General features: G+C 34.9%; 1 protein-coding gene across 13 annotated transcripts in view; it reads left to right on the forward strand.

Annotated features, from left to right (window-relative positions):
• The window catches only part of EPHA5 (EPH receptor A5), a 345396-nt gene that overhangs the window by 22285 nt on the left and 296430 nt on the right, over positions 1-26681 (forward strand). For all 13 annotated transcript variants that reach the window (XM_025921746.2, XM_025921750.2, XM_025921749.2 and 10 more), the window contains exon 2: positions 12108-12172. In XM_025921746.2, coding sequence (XP_025777531.2) covers positions 12108-12172 — 65 coding nt within the window. The remainder of the gene's footprint in view (positions 1-12107; positions 12173-26681) is intronic.

Consider the following 26681-nt stretch of genomic DNA (forward strand, 5'->3'; position numbering starts at 1 on the left):
ATGTAGATAGATACAGATGACACATGTAAATGACTGACACTCAGAAAATGCTATATAAATGTGTTTTTTATTATTAATCTCAAAAAGAAAAGTATAAAAATGTGCTAAGGCTGAGGTGATGTATATTAGAATTCAGATAACACTATATACAATAAGGAAATATAAGATAGATACTTTAGAGAGTTATAAAAGCAAATACAAAAATGCAAACGAAAAAGATATTCTAAGTATAGTTTGTTATATAGTACATGATAGAGCCATTGATATCAGGACTGATCCTCAAGGTGTATGGTTAATACCCCCTTTACATTTAAAAAAATACTATACTCATTTTAAATGTGTTTTTTTTTTTTAACGTTTATTTATTTTTGAGACAGAGAGAGACAGAGCATGAACGGGGGAGGGGCAGAGAGAGAGGGAGACACAGAATCGGAAACAGGCTCCAGGCTCTGAGCCATCAGCCCAGAGCCCGACGCGGGGCTCGAACTCACGGACCGCGAGATCGTGACCTGGCTGAAGTCGGACGCTTAACCGACTGCACCACCCAGGCACCCCTTAAATGTGTTTCAAAACATTATATATATATGTATGTATATATACACATATATACATACATATATATATACATATATATATACACACACACACACACATACATATATATATATATATATATATATATATATATATATACACCATCAATACTAAATGTTCATTTAGATGACTGTGCCTAAAGAAGAGTCTGACTCAGGGGACATAGGAGGATTATTTCACAGGTAATGTACATTCAAGCAAGGGTCTAGTCTCAGGACCAAGCAATGAGAAATCTGAACAATCAGCAAGATATTACCTGTTTTCTTCACTGATGTATCCTAGGACCTAGGACAGTTCTGGGTACTTAAATAGATGTTAAATAAATATTTGTTGAACGAGTGAACCCTCACTCATTGATGGTGCCATATTCCATAGAATTGAAATAGAAGTTAAGGCAGTGAGCTATACTTTTTCCACAATTGCTCATATATTATCTGTATTATGTAGGATTATATTAGGTTGCAGAGAACAGAAAAAAAAGTTCAATAGTGACTTAGATGTAGCGGGCTTGTCTTTCATATGTTTGGGAAAGAAGTTTCAGGGTAGAAATTTGGTGATTTGGGTTCAGTGTTTAATGATGTCAGAACTGGAATCATTGATGGGTTTTTTTGGCCTTACTCTCAAGCTTATTGCCTCATGATTGCAAGAAGGATGATACATCTCCAAACATCACATCCATTTCAGAACAAGAAGAGAAAGAGAAGAGCCAAGAATCATCTCAGCTGCACTATTCCTTCAGCTAGACAACAAAACATTTCCAGACTGGAAAGCAAATTTCTGTTTATATCTCATTAGCTGGATCTACATAACAAGGCTACCATATTCAACAGAGGCTAAGATAATAAAGACATGATTATCATTTTTTGTTAATGCCATACGTGACCGATTGTCTGGTGCTAGACACATTGCTAGTCCAAACTCAGCAATTGGATTCTTATTGGTAAGAATCCAATACCAAGGAAGGAGAAAGAAAGTAAATAATTAATAGGCAAAGAAAGCATCTTTGACAATACCACAGAAAAGTGAAAGTACCTTTGCTTTATTTCTTTTTCTCCTTTTCCTTTTTGTACTTTGTAAAAGGAGAAATAGCCAAGTACTGAGGTTACATTTTGATTAAAAAAAATCGAGTTTAGGCACCAGGTTAACTGGGCAAGCATAACTGCTATTAGATCCTCAATCTTACATCCTATAAGATATAGAACTCACTGTATTTAATAAACTAACTTAAAAATTACTTTCTTGTTGTCATGAATGCTGCCAGCTATTTCGAGATGGGTAATTAGGGCTGGGTACTGAACTGTTTATATTCAGCCACCTAATGTTATTGGGCAAAATATTTGTTCATACTTATGTCTGTATTGCTGTACATTTTGACTAGTTTTTCATGATAAATCACTACCCACCCATTTTTTTAGTATATAGGTTTTTAAAAATATTTTAGGTAATAAAGAATTATTATGTAGGGTTTACATCAGAATTAAATTTTAACTGAACTATAACACTGATAATGAGCATAATGACTTCAGTTGACAGCAAAAATTTGGCTCACTTCTCATTTTACAAAAAGGGCTACTGGGCTACCCAAGTTTTTACTCATTTTTTTGGAAATGCCATCACCTTAAAATGCATTCTGTGATTTTGTGCAAGTTTCTGTTTTAGTTCATGTTCAGATTCAATCATCATTTATCCTACCCTGAAGGCTTGAAAGCTAATGATTATATAGATTGTTTTGCAGTTTGTGGGATTTCAGTCAAGCATTAGGGATAATTAGGGACTGGGGTAAGGATGCATCCAAAACCAAGAATCAACTTTGCATATATTTAACATTCTGTGTTTATGTGCTTTTTGGCATCTAAGGACAAAGTATACCTGGACAAATATATGCTCTGTTTTGCCCCCGGTTAACATGTGCAAAGCATAATGAATAGCAAAATTAAAAATTAAGAAAAGAGAGTTCATAATGATTTTGTTGCTCACCCTTTGGCTTTCAGGAATCTTGTAACTAACTTGAATCTTGTTGGAAATTTGATACTAAACTGTGATTTAGCCCAGGAAAAACTAATGATTTTTCTGTTTGGATTAATATATCTGAAGGTTTCCATCTTATATACAGTACTATTAGAATGTTATGGCAGATGCTGGCTTCTGTAACATATTATTCAGAATTCATTGATCTAATAAAACTCATTGAGGTATAAGAGTTAAGAGTTGCAAAGGAGTAAACCTTTGGATTCAGCAAGTCCAACATCGGGCAAGTGTGATATAGAAGCAAGAGCAAGAGCTTTGGAGTTAGATAAGGCTTGGATTTATATTCCAGCTGTGTGCTTATTAGCTCTGGGACCTTGGACCACTGCCTTATTTAACTTTTCTCCACTTCAATTTCCTTATCTGAAAAATGGGGGAAAAACATACCAAAGGATCATTGCTAAGACTAAGTGATACAACATATATTAAGCACAGACACATATAACTTTATTAGTTTCAATCACTGATATTAAAGATATGAAAATTGAGTCCCTCAAAGTAAAATCATTTCCACAAGCTTACATAGTAGCAAATCAGAACCATAGAATTAATGAATATTCTCTGTGCGGTGAACCATTCAAAAAGTGAATTGTGAATAAGCACATTTATTTCAACTGTTAAAGATTTATGCTATTTTGTAAGGAACAGCTTCATATATACACAGTGTGGTGTGGAACTGAGCAGCTACTAAATGAGTGTATTTTGTGATGTGATGATTTTCAAGCCTGTTATGTCATCTAATGTTGACTTTTCTCTTTAGAATGAAAACAGTATGTAAGATTTGACAAGTTTGGTTACCACACCTGACAAGGTAGCTGCTGAAAACCATATGGTTTTGCTCTTTTCATGCCATGCGTCCTGTGAATGTAGCAGACTGCTCATTAGTCATAATTTAGCTGTCAATGGATCTCAGTGTTACCTTTGCCTAAAAACTTTGTGTGGACTAACAGTGGATACTAATTCTGAATTCCTCCTTGCCATCTCCATGAGTTTACAATTTCAGAATATATTAACAATTCAGAATTTTTTAGTATGCATTTCTGATTGTTTTATGCTTCCTTCAGAGTTTTATGCTTCTTAGTATGAAATCCTACTGCTTAGTGTACAAAGAGCAGTGGCTAACACTTCTCCCTACGATATGACAAATATTTTGAAAAAAAATGAAGAAAAAAAATAAAAATACCAAAATCAATAGAAATGAAAATATTTTGAAACCATTAAAGGCAACAGTCATGCTTTGTAGTCAACAATTAAGCATAATATATTAAGATTTAAGGGAACAACGAAGCTCATTTTAGATATCACTTCAAAGATAAATAATCTGAGCTTAAGTAACTCATTTGGAAATGCTATTGGAATTCCGTTAGTAGAATATTAGAGGTACCAAGACAGGATAGAAGAAGAGAGACCCTGGAATAAAAGAGACTGGAGTTTGCCTTCAAATTCTGCCACTTAGCAATTGTATCAGTAAGGATGTCTTCCTCTGCAAATAACAGCAAATCACTTCCTCAGTGGATTAAGCAACAAAATTGATTTTTTTTCTGACATAACAGAAAGTCCTGAGAGAAGCAAGTTTCAAATTTAGATGGATTAGCTACTCTATGATATAATTTGGAGCCAGATACTTCCCAACCTTTCATTCTGCCAACCTTAATCTGTAGATTTTTCTCTCCTGCTGATTCTCCTTTTCTGTAGATGGCTGCATCAGATCCAGGAAACACACCCATACCCAGCAACTTTCAAAGCAGCCAGGAGTTTCCTTTTCTAATATTTTCTTCTCCAAAACTTCCTTGCCTTCAGGTCTCCTTCACAGCTCATTGGACAGAACTGAATCAATAGTGAAACCACATAATGGAACTGAAAATAAGTTGGGGATTGCCAAATTGTGGAAAAGAAAGGAGGGAAAAGCCTGAATGAAACTGGAGAGGAAAATGGAGACCAACCCTGGAAGGACTTGTATTAAAAAATGAAACATAACGATAAGGTTTGAAGTAGGGGAGTGACACGATCGTATTGGTTGTGTAGAAAGATCTTTCTGAAAGCAATGTTTTGAGGAAATTATTAGGGATCATGCCTTTCTACTAAGACACCAGTTAAGATATTTTTCAAGTGAAAAATTATGGCATGAATTTGGCTGGAATGGTTGTACTGTGGAAGGAAATAGAACAGGCAGTTTAGAGAGTTAGATACAGGATATAGTTGGAATGGGTGGGATTTGGTCACTGATTCGCTGGGGGAGTAAAGGTAAAGTAAAGGGAGACAAAGATGACTCACTGAATTCTGGATAGAACAAGTAGTTTTTTGACATTGCATTCACTGAACTAGGGAACATAGCAGGAGATGTTTGCTTGTTGTTGTGCAGGGAAGATACTTTGTGCATTTGGGGATGACTGGATATCATAAATGTGTTGAAAGCCAGTAGGCAGCTTTATAAATTGATCGGGATTTAAGGAGACAGAAATAGACAAAATATATGGATTTGTGAGGATCATCAACATCTACATTGTAACTGAAGACAGCAATTCATGAGCCTCTCTACATGGGTCCTTATGTTAGGACATATGCTTACATGACTATTAAAGCAAGCAATCAACAAAAAAATTTACCAATCATTTTCCATCCTAAACAGTCTAATTCAGTATGTATGGAGTGGTACCAAGACATTTGTTCTTTCCAAATTCTTTTGCTTCTTCTTTTATTTTTATTCCTTTCTTATATCTTAGGCAGGAATCATTGGTATAGAATGAGAAGTGTAATCAGTCCAGAAAAATAGAGTATTAATCAAAGCCAAGGTTTGAAGGTTGGTACAGGAACAGTAGCTTATAATGGAAAGAAGTAGCTAGACAAGTAGAAGAAAGTCACAGAAATATATTGTCCCTGAAGATAAAAGATGAGAGAGTTTGTCCCTGGGGGTCATGGCCAAATACTGCCAAATTAGGAACTCAGAGCTACGTGATTATCACAAATAAACTTGGTAACAGAAGTTTTGGTAAAAATAGTGAGTTTGAATCCAAATTACAGTGGATTAGGAGAAGAATTAAGAGGATATGCAGAAATAGATAGGAGTGTTGACAACTCATTTAATAATTTGAGTTTAGACGAGGGCATTAGCTGGAAGAGAATATGAGATTTATTTTTAACATTTTAACTAAAACTTTACAAAGTAATTTAATTTATGAGAGAACTGATTTCTCGAAGACAATAGACTTAGTAGGTAATGTTGATGGCTTGAGGCCACTGTTAGTTAATTACATATATATATAATATATAATTATGCATATATATACACACACATATATATGTTGATATATACATGATTATGATATTTTTCTCAAGCAGTGTTCACCAGCCATACTTTATGTACAAATAAAGTAAAGTATGTTCATTCATAATTAGGGTTTAGTTCATGGCCCTTGGATGTCCATGGAGGTAGATGGTTGTAATCAAAGTATCTTACATCCAGGTTTTAAGTAAGGAACTTGGTTGTGAGAATCCATAATCAGGGCTTGTAGTTTGTCATGAAGACTTTAAGTATTACTTGATGCTTTCTTCTTTCCTTGATTTCCCTGCTGGGCTCTGAATGAGACTGCAAGCTGTCAGTGTTCGTAGTGAGCCTATAGGTTTATTGGGAAGATTCAATGGAAGTTACTTGATAGAATATCTGACGCATAGTATGCACTGAATAAATTCCTTTCTCCATATTCTTTCATTTTTTTTTTCCTGGAAAAGATTGTGCACATGGGTTGCTCCGAATTAAAAAACAAAAAAAAAATCTCCCATTTGTTGTCTGCAGAAATACTGTTGGTTATGGAATTTTGCCTTCAAGTAAAGGGATCCCAGAAATCTACATAACACTTCTAAACTTATAACATAATTTTTACCAAATTTACAAATTTAGTTTTCCAATGGGAAACACATGTACTCTTTCCCTGCACTCATATTGTCAACTGTTCTTTGTTCCCTGCAGCAGTTGTCAAATTATAAAATTTAGCCTGGAAGCAAGAAATCACATCTGTGCTGAATGGGACCATGGAGAGAGGCCGGACAGCTGTACATCTGGGGTTTGTTCCCGCAGATCAGTAAAATGTGTGCTATAATTGAATCCAGTAGCTTTTCTGATATTGTTAAATGGAAATCAATAAATAAGCATCTATCAAAATTCTACTGTATGCAATGGGGCTTTGAGTCAATGCTTTCAAAGAAAGAGAATGCTATTTTATCTGCTACTAATCCAAAGTATTCTCTCTTTATACTGTGGTGGAGGTCCAAATACCATTACAATTATGTTTATGTAAAGATCACGGGAAAAACAGAAATAATATACGAGTAAGAATATGATTCTGGTTCTTTATTTTATAAGGATCACAGATTCTCTCAAGGCCTTGAACACTGATGGTGCTGGGATTGAGTGTCCTCGAGCTGTCTTTTTGTAAAATTTGTTTAATTTGAGAGAAAGAGAGCACATGCACATGAGTGGGGGAGGGACAGAGGGAGTGGGGGAGAGAGAGAGAGAGAGTGAGAGAGAGTCCCAAGCAGGCACCACACTGTCAGTGCAGAGCCTGATGCGGGGCTTGACCTCAACAAACCATGAGATCATGCCCTGAGCCAAAGTTGGACATTTAATCGAATGACCCACCTACGGTCCCCCTTGAGCTGTCTTTTAACTCTTTAAAGTTTCAAAACACCTTCATCCCAGGGTGTTCCTGGACAACCCAATAAATTTTTTCCACATTTTATGACTAATATTAGCAAGATATTAAGGAGAAAGATATGGAATCAGAATGATATATGGAAAGTTATGAATATTTGAAAGTTATGATTATTGAAGAGCATATTTGAATTATTGACTCAAATTAATCTTTAATTGTTACAGTGTGTGAAGTTGAAAACTTAGGAAACTTCTTATGCATATTCCAATTTACTCATTCTATCCTTTCTTTCCCCCACCCTTGAATCGCAACCAAAAGAATGAGTTAGAAACTCTCTGGCTTTTCTGGAAGTAAATTCTTTAAAAGCTTTCTGTTTGTGAAAGAAAGAATTAAAATTATTAGTGTGTAGTAATGAAATTAAAGCATACTTAAGATTAGTTTGAGTTAATTTCAATTATAATCATTATAATCTGTTATTTGGTCGGACAGTTAACTTATTTTTACTTATTAAAAAGTTCTTACAGTAGTGAGTCTTTTTTCTCCCTATATTAACTTTAGGAATTTGTAATAGACTATATACTCATTGACCCCTGAAGAGTTATTTCTCCTGGAGAATCAGCCTTCTTAATTACTGATGAGAATACCAACCAATATGCCCATCTTCATTGTAATTATATAATGGCTGAGGGAAATGACCTTGAAGACTGTCTTTCAGTCTAATAGTGTAGCTTTATTTTAAAATATAAATAATAGAATAAAAACATTTTCCATAAAATTTCTGATATCTAATTAATGTCTCCCGGAGTAACTGTGGTATCAAACATTCCCTCTAATTATATTCATTAGTGGCTTCTCCCAGACAAGTTTTAATTAAGTTGTACAATGAAGATCAATACTCATTGTGTATTCATTGCAATTTACAACAAGCATATATACTGTTCAGAACAATTTAATTACTGTAATTGTTGCACAGAAGATACTTAGTGACTGTGCTCCATTACTGCCAATCTCCCCTTTTAATAAATTCGGTAATGAAATTGGGTAATGAAGTTCTGAAAATTCACATTTATGTATATTCTATGTCTAAACTTCTGTTTTTTATGTAACTAGCTTAAGTAGTGGGGGAAATGGAGGCATTAATAATATCAGTGTCATAGTGTTTTTTCATGCATGCCATCATAAATGTTGGGAAATTATTAGAGGATAAATAAGAACACTTGTAATAACAGTTATATTAGTTATGTGAAGAATAATTTAAGGGTGTTGGGTAATAAGAACAATCTATTTCCCCTTAAATAAGATTTCAATTTTTATTACTCTTATTTCCTTAGTTTTAATTTATAAGGAATGCCTCCAAATGTGCTAACTTCTATTAATGAATATTATGTTACTGCTGTACTGGTCAAAGAATGTGAAAGTAGAGATTTTCTGGTAGCATCATAGGTGTATACCAGGGTTTCTTAACTTTGGCACTAGTGAAATTTAAGCCACATAATTACTTACTGGGGAGTGGGGAAAGTTTTGCTGTGCATTAAGAAATGCTTAGCTGCATACCTGGTTTCTTCCCATGAAAACCCAGTAGCAAATATTCCTCCCACCCTCCAGTTATGACAATCAGGAATGTCTCCAGATATTATTGGATGCCCATGTTGAGAATCACTGGTGTATGTTGATTCAGACACACCCTCCTGATCTGCCCACTGACCAAATGATTCATTAATAAGACAAACAGCTATTCAGCTGTTCTGAGTGCAAGCTAGGTTCAGAGGCATGAGTCAAACGTGGTATTCCTTTAAGGCAACAGTACAATTCCGTATATTCAGTGTTTTGGAGCTAATAATTGGGTGCTAATAGAAGATTCAGTAATAATAGCTTACCTAGGTTTAGGAAAGAGGACTAGGATGGCTTCTGGGAGAAAACAGTTCCTGAAATATGTGTTATTGGACAAATGAAGAGTTTAGAAATTCAGATGGGGGAAAGGGCATCTGAGACAGCTAAAACAGCATGTGTAAAACTTGGGAGATTTTGTAGAGAGCTAACACTCTGTATCTCTACATTTATATAATCTCTACATCTCTCTCTATATATATATCTATATTTCTATCTTCATGTAAATATCTCTATCTACCTATCTAGCTATAATTTTAATTATTTTTCCTGAAGCATCAAATTCCAATTTCCTCTGAATTATATGAACAAAATTATGATATATCAACCTGCAAGTAATTGCCTGAAACATCTAATTTTACCCTTTTTTCAATTTCCAATTTTGTAATCATATGTATAAATATCTTCTTTACATTGTGAATTTTATGAAAACATCTGTTTCAAAAAGAAAAAACAGTTTTAGACAGTAGTAGGAAGTGACATATGTGTCTGTTTATCTGAAGAAAAAGTTTTGACAAAGTCTTCATAAGAAAGATAATGTGCATTCCTATCATGGGTATTCTCATGTGTTTGGTAATGTATTCCAATGTTGAAAACGCCTAATAAATTGTATTAACAGCCTACCTAGTATTTTCAATTTATTCATTTAATTTCACACACATATACCTTTTAAGCCAAAAAAAAAAAAAATAGAATAGTAATTCAGGTTAAAGTTAATTCAAGCGAAAGGAACTAAATTTTAGAAAGACATCTGGAAATGTGTTGTTAATAATGAATATTTGAAGATCCACATGTTATTAAGAGGTCTACAAGGAATGCTGTGTTTCTCCTGGCAGGCTAGTTAGGAATTCCTAGAATTCCTATTCACATCAGTTTGCCACCACAGGATTAAGTTCAGTTCGACTGCCATCATAGTAGAAGGCCTTTAGCTTGCTGATTTGCTCTACTTTATCAGGTCTACACAGATACACTGCTGCTCAATATCAAAGGTGAATCAAATGAATCATAAGGATGAATAAACATAATGATTTAGGTTCTGTACTCCCCTGGTATTTAGTCATGTCTAGACATAGCCCTAGTGTCCCAGAAAAACTAAAATGAGGACAAGGACATTTAAGTTTAATGTAGCTTTATTCCCATGGAGACTAGAAAAGCCAACAATAGAATAAAAAGAGTATGGATGTAACTAAAAAATTAGATTTAGTGGGATGGCTGGTGTATTTGCAAGGTCAGTGGGTAATGGAACAGTTTTGGTTTGTTTATTGTCTTTACTGTTTGAAACAATAGTTTTTCAGCTAGGCCAATTTCTTCTAAAAAAGAATAATCCAACAAATTGTTTTATTATTCTCTAAAGCCACTATATGTGTAGCCTAAAGATGATAGACATTCTATAAGGCATGGATTTTTAAAGAGCTCAGAACCTAATGAGGGAAATAGACAAGTTTATTAAATACATACACATCATAAAAGGTTTTCATATATATGTGGTATTGAGTGTATATCTGTGTTTTCTAGAACTTTAAAACTTTGGATTTATCTTTATATTACTACTATAATCAGAGACTATTAAATTAGCATATAAGATATACATGTTTGCAAATGTTCTATGAAATAAATCAATGGATAATAAGGCTTAAACGCACATAATTTCTACAGTACCTAATTTTTTAAATTTAACTTATGATCCTAATGTCCTTGATTGTAATAATTTTATCTTAAATTTTCTTATAGGAGTATTGTAACACATTTTCCAACCTATCAACTTTTACTACTTTACTACTCCAGCTTTATACTACAGATAGAATCTTTTTTTTTAGAATTGGTGGCATTTCAACATAGTGGTTCCTGAATGTAGTTTAAAGAAGCTTCAGTACCTCCAACTAGGATTAACCCAGTTGTTTTCCTTTTGGGTCCATATGCCATGCTTATTCAAAGTGGTTTAGCTGCATGTTGGGCCAGGTAGATCATTTGGGTTAGGCATAATAGGCTGAAAAGATAATGATCTGTGATCCAGGTCTGAAGCAGTTTGACTGCTCAGTATCCTTAATTTAATTTAGGGGGAGAGAAGAATAGGCAAACCTGTTGAAATATAAACAGTGTGTGTGTATGTGGATGAGTGTGGGTGCACGTGTATGTACATACTCTTTCGTGGCTTCCTTTTGGAATGATGATATTCAAACTAATTTGACAATAAATTTCATATAATTAAAAAAAGACTTTTATTCTTGGAGTTCCCCGAAATTTCGGAGATCCAGCCATAATTGAGGTCTGCATTTCAAAAATGTAGTTGATAGTTCTGTAAGAAGCACATTTTAGACTATGGTTATTTGTAAGTAGCTGATATTTTGGGGAATGCAGTGGACAGTTAGCTATAGCAACAACTCTGAAAGCTACTATAATTTTCTTGGATCGGTTAAAGGTGTGTAGATTTATTTCTTAATTTAATTTGCAATTTGGATTACAGATTGCAGTTAATATCACAAAAAAATCTTACAAGCTTGGGAATAGCTTATTTTTATTTAATGTAAATTATTTGTTAATTGCTTTATAACATTAAAATACAGTATGTTTAGTCACAATGTTATGGCAGCTTAATCCCCAAATTTAGAGCCATTAAAGAAGTGGCTTGGTCTTTATACGGTTTTCTGTGGACCTTCATTTTTTTCTTTTTCTTATTACCAGTTCTTTTCCTTTATCCTTGTTTGACAAAAAAGAGCACGTAGAGTAATGACTTGTTTATATTTGCTGTAATTGTTTTTCAAATGTTTATTCAAAATCACTTATTCTCTTGCATTCAAATAATGTTTTCACTGAATTATCACTCTTGTATTCATCATAATGAATACTTAATCTAACTCCATTTATGTAAGAAATATGCACTCTTAATAACACTATGAAAATAGTGATGCTTTTTTATACATTTGACTCAGTTTTGTATTCTTTTTCTTTCAGTGAATTTATTGGATTCACGTACTGTCATGGGGGACTTGGGATGGATTGCTTTTCCAAAAAATGGGGTAAGCCTTTATAAAATTTTCCCTACAACTTAAACTACTTGAGTAGACATCTTGTTAAATATCATACACAAAAATTCACTGGACATATTTTGATTTGCTATTATCCTGGTAATATTGAATAGGAAATAAAAGTTAACATATCAATTACCAGTGTTGATCAAATGCACTTTATATTGTATTTCATTCGCTATATTAGGGAATGAAAATATTGTAAGAAATTCCTTTAAATTTTACAAAGATTAAAGTGCCTCAGACTGTCAAGTCTGTCATCAGTCACAGGTTTTCTTTCAATTCTTGAATTTTTCTTCAGTGAAAGCTTTCAGAAAAGGTGCTTCATTGGAAGATTTTTATAACCAGAAGTTGTTTTTATTAGTAATTTATTTTACTGGTGTACATTAGAAATAAAATGTTTTGGGTAAAAATTAGGTAAGCCATTTTTAAAACAATATGCTTGTTCGTGTATTTATACTAACAATCTTAATGCATAGATTATATGAAAAAGTATTGTGTTATCTTCTGCTCAATTAAAAATACATCTTTATTATCAGATAGAAAATGAATGTGTAAGTAACATATTGTGACATAAAATCATTATGCAGAAAATATTAGCTGTATTAATTGACTATTACATTAAAAACAATTTAGATTTTGAGAGATTTTTATTATCTAATAACTTAAACATTTAACTATTCCATAATTTTCAAACTAAAACTGTCCAGATTCATTGTACAGTCATTTTGTGGCAAACACAAATAATATATTTCAATACTGAATTTTGAGAAAATAATTTAAACAATTTGGATACTTAAAACTGTATAGTATAGTGTATGTATGTAATTAAGTTAGAATATTATTCGCACTAATAATAGTTCATATGACTTAAAGGTTAATTTAAGTTTAATTAAGTAATCGAATATTACCATAACCCAAATAGCTAAAACTTGATTTTTTTTTAACTTGATGAGAAAATCGGGTATGTTATTCAGCCCTTTACACAGAGAGTTATTATGGAGGGTAAAACAAGTAGTATTAATTGTTTGAAATCATAATCATTTGTATGCTAACATCTTAATCTCAGTGTGGTTTCTCTTCTTTCATTAAGATGGTACTTCTGGGGTGCCTGGGTGGTACAGTCAACTGAGCATCCAACTTTTGATTTAGGTTCAGGTCATGATCTCACAGTTTATGAATTCCATCCCCCGCATTGGGCTCTGCACTGACAGTGCAAGTCTGCTTGGGATTCTCTCTCTCCTTCTCTCTGTCCCTCCCTTGCTTGCACTCTCTCTCTCCCAAAATAAATAAATAAACATTAAAATATATTAACAATTAAAAAAGCATAGTATTTCTTTTTGCTTGTTAAAAATTATGGCTGCATTTAGAGATATACTATAAATAAAGTCATATTAGCAGATTGTTAAGATATTAGGACGTAAATACAAGTTAAAAAGAAAAAGAATAGTAACACCCAGATACAGCCAGTACCAAGTAGTGGTATATATTCTTAGTCTGTATCTCTTTTATCTTTCTTACGTTCTTCCTTCTTTTCTGTTTTCTTCCTCCCACCTCTCATCTAGAATTATTTTCTTTCTTTCATCTATGGTCACCCCTGTACAAGTAGATGGTTGGATGAAAACCTATAGGTATATTTTGTACTCTGCATTTTTTCACATACCAAAAATGATTTATTGCATAAATATTTTAAATTGAGAAGGTAGCTGATAGGTGGGGTTGAAGTTATTTTTTTAAAAGCCTGAGAAAATATGTCATATTCCCTTTGAATGTAGTTTTGTGTGTGTCCTCTTTCTGTTCAGAAGTTACTCAGAAAAGGTTCGGCAAACTGCATCTTTAAGGATAAATCTGATTTCTAGTTGCTTTTGCAGCTAAAAATTGGGGGGGGGGAATTATTCAATTTTGTACATGAATTTTGTATAAAACACTACTGTATCCTTTATAAAAACATAGTCCTTTTATATTCAGAATGAGCTCTTTCCAGTCATTCTGACTACTTTGTGCTTTCTTTTTCTTTCCGTTATCATTATTATAGTTTGATTTTGCTGTTTTTTCCTAAAGTTTGTTTATTTTGATAGCACACACATGCAAGTGGGGGAGGGGTGGAGAGAGAGGGAGAGAGAGAATCCAAGCAGGTTCTGAACTGTCAGCTGGATCCAGGGCCTCAATCTCACCACTCATGAGATCATGACCTGAGCAGAAACCAAGAGTCTGATGCTTAACCGACTGCCCATCCAGGCGCTCTGGCTGTTCCATTTATGATTAGATAAGCAACACAATTCTAGGTGAAATATAGATCATCCGAGCAATGTCATCAAAAACTGTGGAGTAAGGGCCTCTACAAATATTCTCCTCCGTAAAAGCTGTGAGATAACTGGCAAACATTGTCAGAATCTATTTTCCAGGACTCTGGAAATTAACTGGTCTTGGAGCAATACAGGAAACATCTATTCAAGAAAAATGACTGCAACTTGTTAGAACTGCACTAGCTTTAAGATTTAAGATTGTTTTAAAGATTGAATTAAGTTAAATTTTTTTTTATTATTTGGAACTTGATATTTCTTTTTTTTTCTTTTAATGGCTTTAGCATTTTGATGTGCCTTATGTCCTTTCCTTCCTCTCTAGCTGTGAAGTAGCATTGAAAAACCAAAAACCTGCTGTCAAGGTAAAAAGCAGCAGGCTAGCAGGCACTAGAGTGCAGAGTGGGACCAGAAATTCTTCAAAGACTCGATCCTGGGGAATTGTCATTATTTGATCTGATAGCTTCCTGGAAGACTGCTCTTATACGGCTGTCTTGATTTGATCTAACTTAGAGCTCCACCATTCTGAAAGCCTTTATGATACTAAGTAAATAAGAATATTCTTTTTTTTTTTCCAGAACATTTTCCTGAACTTCAGACCTTAGGAATGAATATTTTATCTATTTACCCCAAATCTGCACCTAAGAACTGGGCAAGTATTTAGGAGAAATTAAAGTCATGCACATGTTCCATACACTTCTTAGAAGCAATCATTTCTGGGGCACCTGGATCCAACTTCGGTTCAGGTCATGATCTCGCAGTTCCTGAGTTAGTTCCTGAGTTCGAGCCTCACGTCGGGCTCTGTGCTGACAGCTCAGACCCTGGAGCCTGCTTCAGATTCTGTGTCTCTCTCTCTGCCCCTTCCCAGCTCATGCTCTGTCTCTCAGAAATGAATAAACGTTAAAAAAATTAAAAAAAAAAAAGAAGCAATCATTGCTCCCATGACACTTCTAAATTTTTTTTTTTTTACATTTATTTATTTTTGAAAGACAGAAAGAGACAGAGCACATGTTGGGGAGGGGCAGTGACAGAAGGAGACACAGAGTCCGAAGCAGGCCTCAGGCTCTGGGCTGTCAGCACAGAGCCCTACGCGGGGCTCGGGCCCACAAGCCATGAGATCACAACCTGAGCCAAAGTCGGAAGCTTACCCGACTGAGCCACGAGGCGCCCGGCTCCCATGACACTTCTATGCTTGTCAGCTCCTGGGATGCTTCTAGGGATCTCATATTTACTACTCTACAGTGTTTCTACAAGTTGGCTCAGGTCCTGACATATAAGAGAACTTCAATAAACATGTATTGGAAGGATAACTTAGTTTATTGTTTTTAAATTTATAAAATGGAGCATAAGTTACTGCGTTATAGTTTTGCATAAAGATTTAAAATTAGAACTGAAAGTAGAATTTTGCACAGTGATGGCTCTCAGTAAATATTTTTTTCTTTGACCTTCTATTGCATTTCTAGTTTTCTCATACCAAGATATCCAAAAGGTTTTTGTTTGTTTTTCCATATAACTATATCCACTTGAATTCATTGCCAGCCCTTAAAGATTGGGAGACTTCATAAGAAATCTGAATGTCCAGCTTCTCTGTTTAGTTGGAAGTTTCAGAATGCTGGAACTAGCAGCTTTCTATGACCTCAATAGCTCAAATCTGAGTAAAGTCTGCTGTTTTGTGACTGTAAGCAAATTATCTTATTTGAATCAATTTCCATCTCATACTCTTTACTCATTTAAGTACTCAGTCTGTAATGTTAGCACTATTTTATTTTATTTTATTTTATTTCATTTTATAGGTTTTATTTTATTTTATTTTTTTAGTTTATTTAATTATTTTGCGGAACCTGAGTGGTTCAGCTGGTTAAGCGTCCAGATCTTGGTTTTGGCTCAGGTCATGATCTCACAGTTCATGAGTTTGAGCCCCGCGTCGGGCCTTGTGCTGACAGTGTGGAGCCTGGTTAGGATTCTCTCTCTCCCTCTCTCTCTCTCTCTCTCTGTCTCTTTCTCTGCCTTTCCCATGCTCACACACTGTCTCTCTCAAAGTAAATACTTTTTTTTATTTTGAGAGACAGTGAGAGTGAGCGTGGGGAGCTGGAGTGGAGCAGAAAGAGAGGGAGACAGAATCCCAAGCAGGCTCTGCACTGTCAGCACTGAGTCCTACCTAGGTCTCTATATGATGAGATCGTGACCTGAGCTGAAATCAAGAGTAGGATGCTTAATGGACTGAGCCACTCAGGCACCCTGGCACTATTTTAGGGTGTACAATCATCAGGATTTTCTTTTATTTCATATATATTTTTTTAAATCTATGATTATTACATGCTGAGATAGTTTCTTAATAGATTTTGAGTACTTTACCTTAATCAAGACACATCATTTGAATTTGGGCTTCAGCATGTGCCCAAATTTAGCCACAGTATATGAGAGAGACTCTGTGTGTGTGTGTGTGTGTGTGTGTGTGTGTGTGTGTGTGTGCATGCATGCACTTGTATCATGCACACATACCTCATGGTAGTTAATTGAATTTTCCTTCGATTATTTATTCTGGACATACCTAGAAATACTATGCTGCAGCAAGGTTTGCTTTTATGCAAATACAAATTTTCTGCATTCATTCATTCATTCATTCATTCACTCGACAGATATGTATTGGGCACTTAGTATGTGTCAGTGACTCTTCTAGGCCCTGGGGGTAGAGCACTGAAGAAAACAAAAGTCCCTGAAGTCTTGGATCTTGAGGCAACATTATTATTTTTAGAATGAGTAACCAAAGCGTGAGACCAATGAGGTACATGAAATAATTTCTAGTCTTATCTTTTCTTTCTGTAGTGTGCAAAAGTGGCAGAGAGGTGACAGTATTTGCTCAAGGTCACTATGATAGTTTGTACTGCACTGGGAAGACCACCTCTATTGTCTTTGGCACATGTGGTATCATATCACTGTCTCTAATTGTCTTCCCATGAAAAAATACTTTTGCATGTACATAAATTCATTTAATACTAGCAATGGCGATACAAGAATGGTACTTAGTATTCTTCTTGTAGATGAGGAAAATGAGGCTCAGTAAGGGTAAGTGAATTGCCCAAGGTTAAGCAGCTGGTAAGAGACTAAATCTATTTCAAGCCCAGGTCTTCCACGAGACTGATTATTTTAAACGAGAGGCAAAGTCTTCCAAACAGATCTCCAGAGATATCACTAGGTTCTGGATGGTTCCCAGATTTCTAGTTTATATAAAAGAGGAATTGATGCTGAAGAGAAAATTCACCTTAAACATTTTTAAATGGGCCAGAGTGGGTTGCATTCTGTTCATTGCCAGATCATAAGTATTTGACAAAATGTATAGCACATAGGTGCTCAAAAGTATAAGTTGCATTTGTTATATTGTGTGTGTGTATATATACATAATTATACATATATATATATACATAATTACACAAACAGGTAGTTAAAAAGATGAATTAACTTAACTTCTAGCAATACTTGTAATTCACTAGTGGTTTTGAAGCTTCTGTGAACCTTAGCTTTCCTAAATGTTAGGTAGGAACGTTATCTGTCTTGCAGTGTTGTTTTTAAGATAAAATAATGTATTTTGATGCACCACTTGATTCGTAAACTATCAAAACAATAGAGAGATGATGGCTGAATTAAAAGCTGCTGCTCCATTGCTATTTTCAAACATAGCCAGAAAGCAACATTTTGGTAGTTAAATGCAATAACCACTCACCTATCACTTTGGCATTTGACTTTATCGGATGAAGTCAGTAGACTTTAAGAATTTTCGTACCTTGAGATGCCTGGGTGGCTCAGTCGGTTAAGCGTCTGACTTTGGCTCAGGTCATGATCTCCAAGTTCATGGGTTAAAGCCCCACATGGGGGCTCTCTCTCCCCCAGGCAGAGAGCAGGTTACTGTCTCTCTTTTAGTACAAATATGATTTAATCTGAATTCTTTCTCAAATGAGTAATATAAAAGTTTGAGAACCTCAGCATAAAATAGTTTTTATTAAGGTTCACTCTTTTTTGTTTTACATTCTGTTGGTTTTGACAAATATACAAGGATATGTATGTACCATTACAGTATCATAAGGAATAATTTCACTGCTCTAAATATCCCCTGTGTTCCACTTCCTCATTCCTTGCTCCCATCCTCTCTCTTTCCTTTCTAGTCCCTGGCAAATACTGATCTCTTTACAGTCTCCATTTCCAGAATGCCGTGTAGTTGGAATCACACAGTATATAGCCTATTCAGATTGGCTTCCTTCACTTAGCAAGATGCATTTAAGGTTCCTCCGTGTCTTTTTGTGATTTGATAGTGATATATTATTATCATAAAATGTCCCTCTATTTTTTGATGCCCAATTTAGGAATTTTGGAATTAACACTGTCCCATAATTTTAAGAACTCCATTTCTGCAAATCTTCACTTTCCCAGTAAATGCTACGTATAGTGGAAAATTTCACAACTAGACTTTAGAAAAAGATAAGCAAAACCTTTAAGAACGTAAGTATTTTTCTTTAAAGGTAAAAGTTATGTTGTATATAAATCCCATTCCAATTAAAATTATGAAAGTATTTAGAATAGATGAGCAATCTTCATAGCAATACATTTATCCCAATTTTCTGGTTGAATTATTCGGCTGAAACTCTTTTCTCACTTAAGTTTTTTCTCTCTTTCTCTCTCTCTCTCTTTTTTCTTCTCTTAAATCGTCAGTCTTGAATCCATAGCTTCATCAGCCTATTTATACACACCCTGAAGGTGTATTTTGCTCCCTTCTAATTACATTACATTTATTTTTGTCATCTTCTGGAACATTTAATATTGATTAATCTATATAGTGTAGGCATAGCTGTAAACAACATTGTTTCCTGAAAAATTTTAGCAAGTGTTTTCAAGGCTTATTCTTATGAGAATAAAATTAATAGTCATGATGTTTGTTTAGAGCAGATTATGCTCTTACTTCTCAGAAATTCCACTGTTGTTCTTTCTTCCCATATATTGTGGTTACAAAAGATCATAAGGTACACCTGCCTCCTTTGCTTTGGTGGAACCTGCCATTTCCCCACTGAATTCTCTGTACTTCCTGTAGCACACAACTGGCAAGCCATTACATTCCCCCGGGTATCACCTCTGAATTGTCCTGAAGCTCTTCTTTTATTTTTGCTGTCTTTTTTTCAGTCAAGTAAGGTAAACATTATTGTAAAATCCTTTCTTATGCTGATCATAGGGGTTATTAGGATCACTTACAATAATTTACTCATTTGAGAAAGATTTCAGATTAAATCATATTTGTACTAAAAGAGAAACAGTAACCTGCTCTCTGCCTGGGGGAGAGAGAACAAAATAGTCTTCCATACAAGACACTTCAAAAACAGGAGTTTGTGGCTTTTGTTGTTTTAGTGTCACTTTGTTCTATTTTCTGATTTCTTTGAGCTGGAGAACCCGTGTATTTACTTGTGAAGTTGAAAATGACTCAAATTCAGATGATTCAAATTGGACTGTGAATACATTATTAGTGTTGCATGTGGATTCACTTGAATCAAGAAACACTTAAACTGGGTTTTCTTTTCTGATACACAGATTTTTTTCCAAAAGGATATATGGGGGTTTTGTTGTGTGATTTACTTTTCCAAAAATGAAAGGTGAAGGATGAAGAGAAATATTTGAGTGCTGATAATCTTTTGTATCTTGGTTATGATCACGGTAGATTTTGCCAGAATTTTATTTTGGCATTGCTTTCCACTGAAGGAGAGGAAAGATAATGACAAGCATTGAGGCCCACACTGAGCATGGAGAGGCTAATAAAGATTAACGTAATGCTGAAGTGGGTAAAAAAGAACACATTAGTGGATATAGAAAAGCACTTTATTTGGACAGTGATAGAAAATAATTCTAAAGGGAATGGATATTATACTATATAATGCAAATGCCAGTATAATGAAGAACAATCCTGTTCCAAAGTAGCTTTGTATTCATTATTTTTTAGAAAACAAAAAGAACACCCAACCCGTAAGGTAATTAAGATAAATAATTTAAGGAATTCAAGATAGTCATTAAGCATACACTGAAGTTTAGAAGAAGCACAATTTTGCATTTAGATTTCCCACATGGAAACTTAGCAATTATGAAGAAAGTTCTTTAAAATGTCCAGCTCTGCCTTGGCATATGAGACAAATGTATTTAGTCTTTGATATGTGCAATTAAATTGAATGAATTAGCAATAGTCACAGTATATTCCTGCAAGTGAGTTTGAGACATGCATGTATTATTTATTTATTTGGTATTACGTTGTTTATGTGTTCAAAGTAACTATAAAATATTGCAAATATTTTCTTCTTTCGAGGCTCTCAAAACACTTTCCCACATTATAAGGATACTCACAAATATAAACTGGAAAATGACCTTTATCCACACAATCCTTTTGCTAATCCTCCTTAACCTACCTGCAATCGGCTAGCTAAAGGCTTCATCCTTCAGACTGCAGTTTAAGTCCCACTTCCTCAGCAAAGTATGGCTCCAGGACTTAATTATTTTCCTCCCTTTTGGCAAATCGTGCTGTGAAATCCTTCTTCTTCCCTCCATCTCAACCTCTATCTCTTTTTTCCTCCAGATTGCAATGTGTACAGGTATGTTATCCATATGCAACACTTTGTCTGGCTTTCTATCCAAACACTTAATTCTTCCCACTTGTCCCTTTTTCAGTGACTTTTTCCTTTGGTCTGTATAACAAGCAGGGAGCATAAATGTGAACAGTTTCAGATCATTTCTAAAGAGTCATATGCAAGTTACTGTCACCTTGCCTGTGATGTGAGACACCTGGGCACACACTTGCATCAAACAGTCATTTCCCGATATAGTTTCCACCTGTTTCATGCCGGGTCCTCATATTTCCCTTTCCTCGTTATGCATATGAGGATTTCTAGGTTTCTGTCTAGATTTTCTTTGCCAAATAATGTGGTCCATGTAAAATCTGGGCCTAAAATCCTTTTCCTTCTGAAAAGAAAAAAATGTCTGCTCTCATTGGTATTTGTACCAGTTTCCGTATGATGATTTTTTTTATTTCCATCCTCCCATTCATTAATGAAGATGTTAAATAAAACTGGGCCTTGCAGAGGTCCCCAGGGTCCAAACACTAGGTACTTTTCCGAGTAATTTGATTGCTGTTTATCATAATCTTTTTTTCCCTAACCATTCTTCAGCTGTTTTCAATTCATGTGACAGTGCTCCCATGCAAGTCAATTTGAATTAATTTTGCAAGCAAAATGCTTTATGGTTCTGAGTACATAATCTCCCTCTCCCACAGAGAAAAAATATACTGTAATCATCCAGCATTCCTGTTGATTATTTCCATTAAAGGCAGCAGGGGGAGAGAGAATGCTCAAGACTCCTCTCTGTGTTTGAAGTTTTTGAGGCTTTTGCTATTCATTGCCTTATTCTTTCCCCGCCCCCTCTCCTTTTTCTTTTATACTATTCATTACGGGCACTAATGCAGAAAGTGATGGTCCAGACTGCTCAGCCTGGGATCTCTGTCCTCCAGAGCATAGCCGCTGCTATCTTTGTGATCTAATAATATCCCACCACACTTTTGCCCGAATGAACTCATTTTTCTCTACTTAACTCCTCGAAGGATTTATATAAATTTCTACCTCTAGCCTATTGCACAGACATATATACAACTCTAGGGTCTCCTCTCCCTGGGGCTCAATCGAAATTACTAATTTCATGTAAATATTGGCTCCCTTAGAAGCAGTGTGGTTAACATGGAGACTTTGAAAACAGCTAATCTAAGATTACAAATCTGGCTCCACCCCTTATTACTTAATGTGTAGCAAATTGGTTCATCTCAGTATCTCTACTTCCTCATCTATAAAGTATGTATAAGACTACCTACTGCACAATGTTCTTATAAGGATTAGAATGGGATAACATTGCGATGTTTAGCACACTGCCTGGCCTTTATTAAACGGTGTGTGCGATTGCTATTACTTTTTATCTTGGCTTCTGTTCTTGGGTTTGGTTCTTATTTTTATTTTTCCCAGGAGGTACTTAGTGACTGATACACTTATAATGTTTTCATGTCTTGACCATTGTCTTACTAAGTATATTTGAACTAAATTTTACTTAAAACCTAAAGATGGAAAAATATATTCACTTGTTAAATGAAGCATCAAGATTCTTTGCTAATGAAGACTTAAGAGGTTTTGCCAGAAGTCACCTAGCCATTTACATGGTAGTGCACACATAAAGTTTTCTAAAGCATTTAATTGTTTTTCACTGATGAACAATTCACTTTCACTGAACAAAACAGGAATGTGCACTAATAGTAGTAAGATGTGAAAAATTTACAGTGAAGTAAGGAAATGGTTATCAAAAGCAGAATGAATGATCATTTTGTAGATTGGTGGGTGCTGTGGTCTGAATGTCTGTGTACTCACCAAAAACCATATGTTGACATCCTAGTGCCCTAGCGTGGTGGCTTGAGGAGGTAGGACCTGTGGGATGTGCTTAAGTCATGAGTGGAGCTCTCATGAATAGGATTCAGGCTCTAATAAAAGGGATGCCAGACAGCTAGCCAGCCTCCTTCTGGAATGTGAGGACACAGTGAGAAGTCTGAGACCTGGAACCAGTCCCTCAGCCAACCATCATGCCACCCTGATCCCAGACTTCCAGCCTCCAGAACTGCGAGAAATAAATTTCTACTCCTAAAAAACCTTCCCAGTCCATGGCATTTTGTAATAGCGGTTTGAATAGATTGACAGTGGTCTTCAACAAATCTATGAAAGTTTAACCCTCTGAAAATTGAAAACTCTGAAAAAAGATACGCATATCTTTAACCTAGAACAGGAGTACAATGATGGGCATATACCAAATGAATAGTCTCTGTCTTCAAAAGGACTTAAGTGTTGTTTTGCTTTTTCTCTTAAATAGGATATAGGGAAAATATTTCATTCAAACATTATTAAAATAAAATATTATACTTACAACAATAATTTCCAAGAGGTATTCTAACTTTGTAAATTGTCCAGATAACTAAAGTTGATTTAGCTATTTATTATTCTGTTGATCAATTTTCAAGTAATGTCAACTAGACTTTAGCTAGTTGAAGAGAAAGAACAGAATTTACGGTTAACTCAGAAAATCCAAGGTCAGTCGAACTCTTGAAATAATGAAACCAATTGACTGGGCAAGCTCTCATGAACAGGGTGGTGGCTGCTCTCTCTCTCTCTCTCTCTCTCTCTCTCTCTCTCTCTCTCATCCCTGCTTCTGGCCTGTTGTTTCCTCATTCTTCTATCTGCACACCAGACTTTTTTGCTTCACTTTGTACATGGTTTTTCCACAATTCCAAATTTCATCTCCTATATTAAAAAGACATAATCAGACTGGGAATGTTCCAAATTCCACATAGAAAGATTTTGATGGGTTCCACTTGGTTCAGCTGTCTATCACTTTTGCAAACATCCGTAGCTGGGTTGAGGGAGGAAGATAAAATTGTGGAATATAAGTTTAGATGTAGCTGTTGGTGAACATCTCTGCTATAAGGAGAGTGTTAAAAAGTATCTGGGCTCCATCTCAACTGGCGTCCCTTAGGAATTCTGATGAGGATGCATTTTCCTCAATATAAAGTTGTGTTCTCATAAAATTAATTTAGTTTTAAAACAATCATTAATGTAAAATATTTTATTCTAAAAACTTGCAATGAAATTAGTCATTTCAGTATATAATTTCTATCATGTCTACAAAGCATGATTTCTACAATACATATGAATTTTACCCAGAATTCAGTAATTTTATTGGAGTGGTCTGTTTGACTTACAGATAATCATATTTAATTGGTCTATTTGAGTTATTTAAAATCTTAATATAACTTGTTCCACTATTCTTGTATTTTGGGCTTCATTGTACCTGTTGGTTTTATATCTTTTGGTTCTTATCATTCTTTATATTTTAATTTTTAATTGAAGTATAGTTGACATATAGTATTAAATTAATTTCATGTGTACAATATCACGATTCAACAATTACATACATTTTGAAAGGCTCAGAGTGTATTACAGTATTATTGACTATATTCCCTGTGCTGTTCTTATCATTCTTTTCTGTGACACAAATATCTCTGTGCTTCCAAGCTACTTTGGCTGTGTATTTCTGTCTACATCTAGGTATTATGAGTAGGCATAAAACTAATAGCATCCTATTAGCTCATCGTTTCCGTAGAGCCCAAGAAAATCACCCTTGTGATTGCTGACCTGGTTCTGAAAGTCCCTGTGCTGCATCTAAAGCCAAGTCTCTTGCTTAGAAGCAAGTTACAGATACAAAAGTGTAATAACAAAAGAGGAAGGCAATATTTTCCATCGATTAATACTGCTTTCCTTATGTGGGATTTCCTTACATGAGTTTAACACTTCCAAAATGTTTTTATGTTATTATGACCAATTAGTGCCATAGATCATGGACCTGAACTTATTCAGAAAATACATTCCAATTTGGCTTTATTTCTTTTTTTTTTTTTTTTTTTAATTTTTTTTTCAACGTTTATTTATTTTTGGGACAGAGAGAGACAGAGCATGAACGGGGGAGGGGCAGAGAGAGAGGGAGACACAGAATCGGAAACAGGCTCCAGGCTCTGAGCCATCAGCCCAGAGCCCGACACGGGGCTTGAACTCACGGACCGTGAGATCGTGACCTGGCTGAAGTCGGATGCCTAACCGAGTGCGCCACCCAGGCGCCCCGATTTCTTAATATTTGATCTGGAACACAGATAATGGAAATAGCATTCATGTGATTCAAGGATGTCTAACTTAATACTTCATTTACTCCACTCTATGTTATATACATAAAGACAGGATAGATGCCAAAGTTGTTGGAGAAGTTTCATTTCATTCTTTAAAAATTTTTTGTTAATGTTTATTTATTTTGGAGAGAGAGAGAAAGAGAGAGAGAGAGAGGGAGAGAGAGAGGGAGAGCAGGGAAGGGGCAGAGAGAGAAGGGGACCGAAAATCTGAAGTGAGCTTTGTGCTGACAGCAGAGATCCCAATGCTAGGCTCAAACTCAAGAACCATGAGATCATGAGCTGAGGGGAAGTTCTAACGCTTAACCCACTGAGCCACCCAGGTGCCCCAGAGAAGTTTCATTTTAAACAGAGCTTGTATATTTGGGCATGCATGGGCTTTTAGTGGATTATAACATGCAAATATATTATAATCCAATGAATCACAAGCTCTGGTGAGATTATAAATTATTCAAATAATGCAAGATTACCAAGTTTGTGCCACAAGTGCTTCCAGTCTGCACAACTAAAGGCATAATGATGAGTATAATCCTGAGAGATGAAGTCATTTCATTAAACAAGATTCTCTGGTTTACTGTTCATTTTGATGCCAGATTTTTGAAGGTAATTAACCATAATGATAGTATATGGTACTTATATCATGTTATAATTTTGGAATTCTTTTACATTCCTAAAATATATAGTTTAAGGTTGTTATGATAAAAAATAGCATATATAATTTCAGTGCTAATATCAGGAAAATTAATGTGGTTCCTAAAAGTGCTACTAGAATACCATTAATCTAGGAGGTGAGAGGTAGCTATCATGTCATCACATATTGATAATGCTTTCTAACTAGCCAGTCATAAGTGATTTTCATAGTTGCATTACTCATTAGTGCACTGAAGTTCATTTATGACATCTACATATATATTGTATCACTCTTTGAAAGTGGAAATGGATGTAAAGATACAGTATCATATTTTTTACATATTTTTACATATTTACTCAATCAGTAAAATATTGAATTGAATATTCTTTTATGCACTCTCTCCACATCCTCAGATGGAAATTTTAGGACAAGCTGTGAAAAATAATGAATGAACCATAGGACTTTATATTTGGGGTTCTTCATAGTATTAGACATCATGGTCAACATTTCTCTCATTCTCTCTCTCTTTCTCTGTATGCCTTTCCATCTATATTCCTTTCTTTCTCTCTCTGCCATATAAGACTATACCAAGAAGGTGTCCATCTACAAGCCAGGAAGCAGGAGCTCACCAGACACTAAATCTGCTGGGGCCTTGATCTTAGCCTTCCCAGCCTCTAGAACTGTGAGAAATATTTGTTGTTGAAGCCACCTAGTCTATAGTATTTGTTATAGAACCTGAATTAAGACAAGTGTCAATTTCTACTTTTTCTAAAAGAGTAATAAGGTATA

This window comes from Puma concolor, chromosome B1, assembly GCF_028749965.1.
Source record: "Puma concolor isolate L17-30 chromosome B1, mPumCon1.1.hap2, whole genome shotgun sequence".
In the NCBI taxonomy this organism is placed as follows: domain Eukaryota; kingdom Metazoa; phylum Chordata; class Mammalia; order Carnivora; family Felidae; genus Puma; species Puma concolor.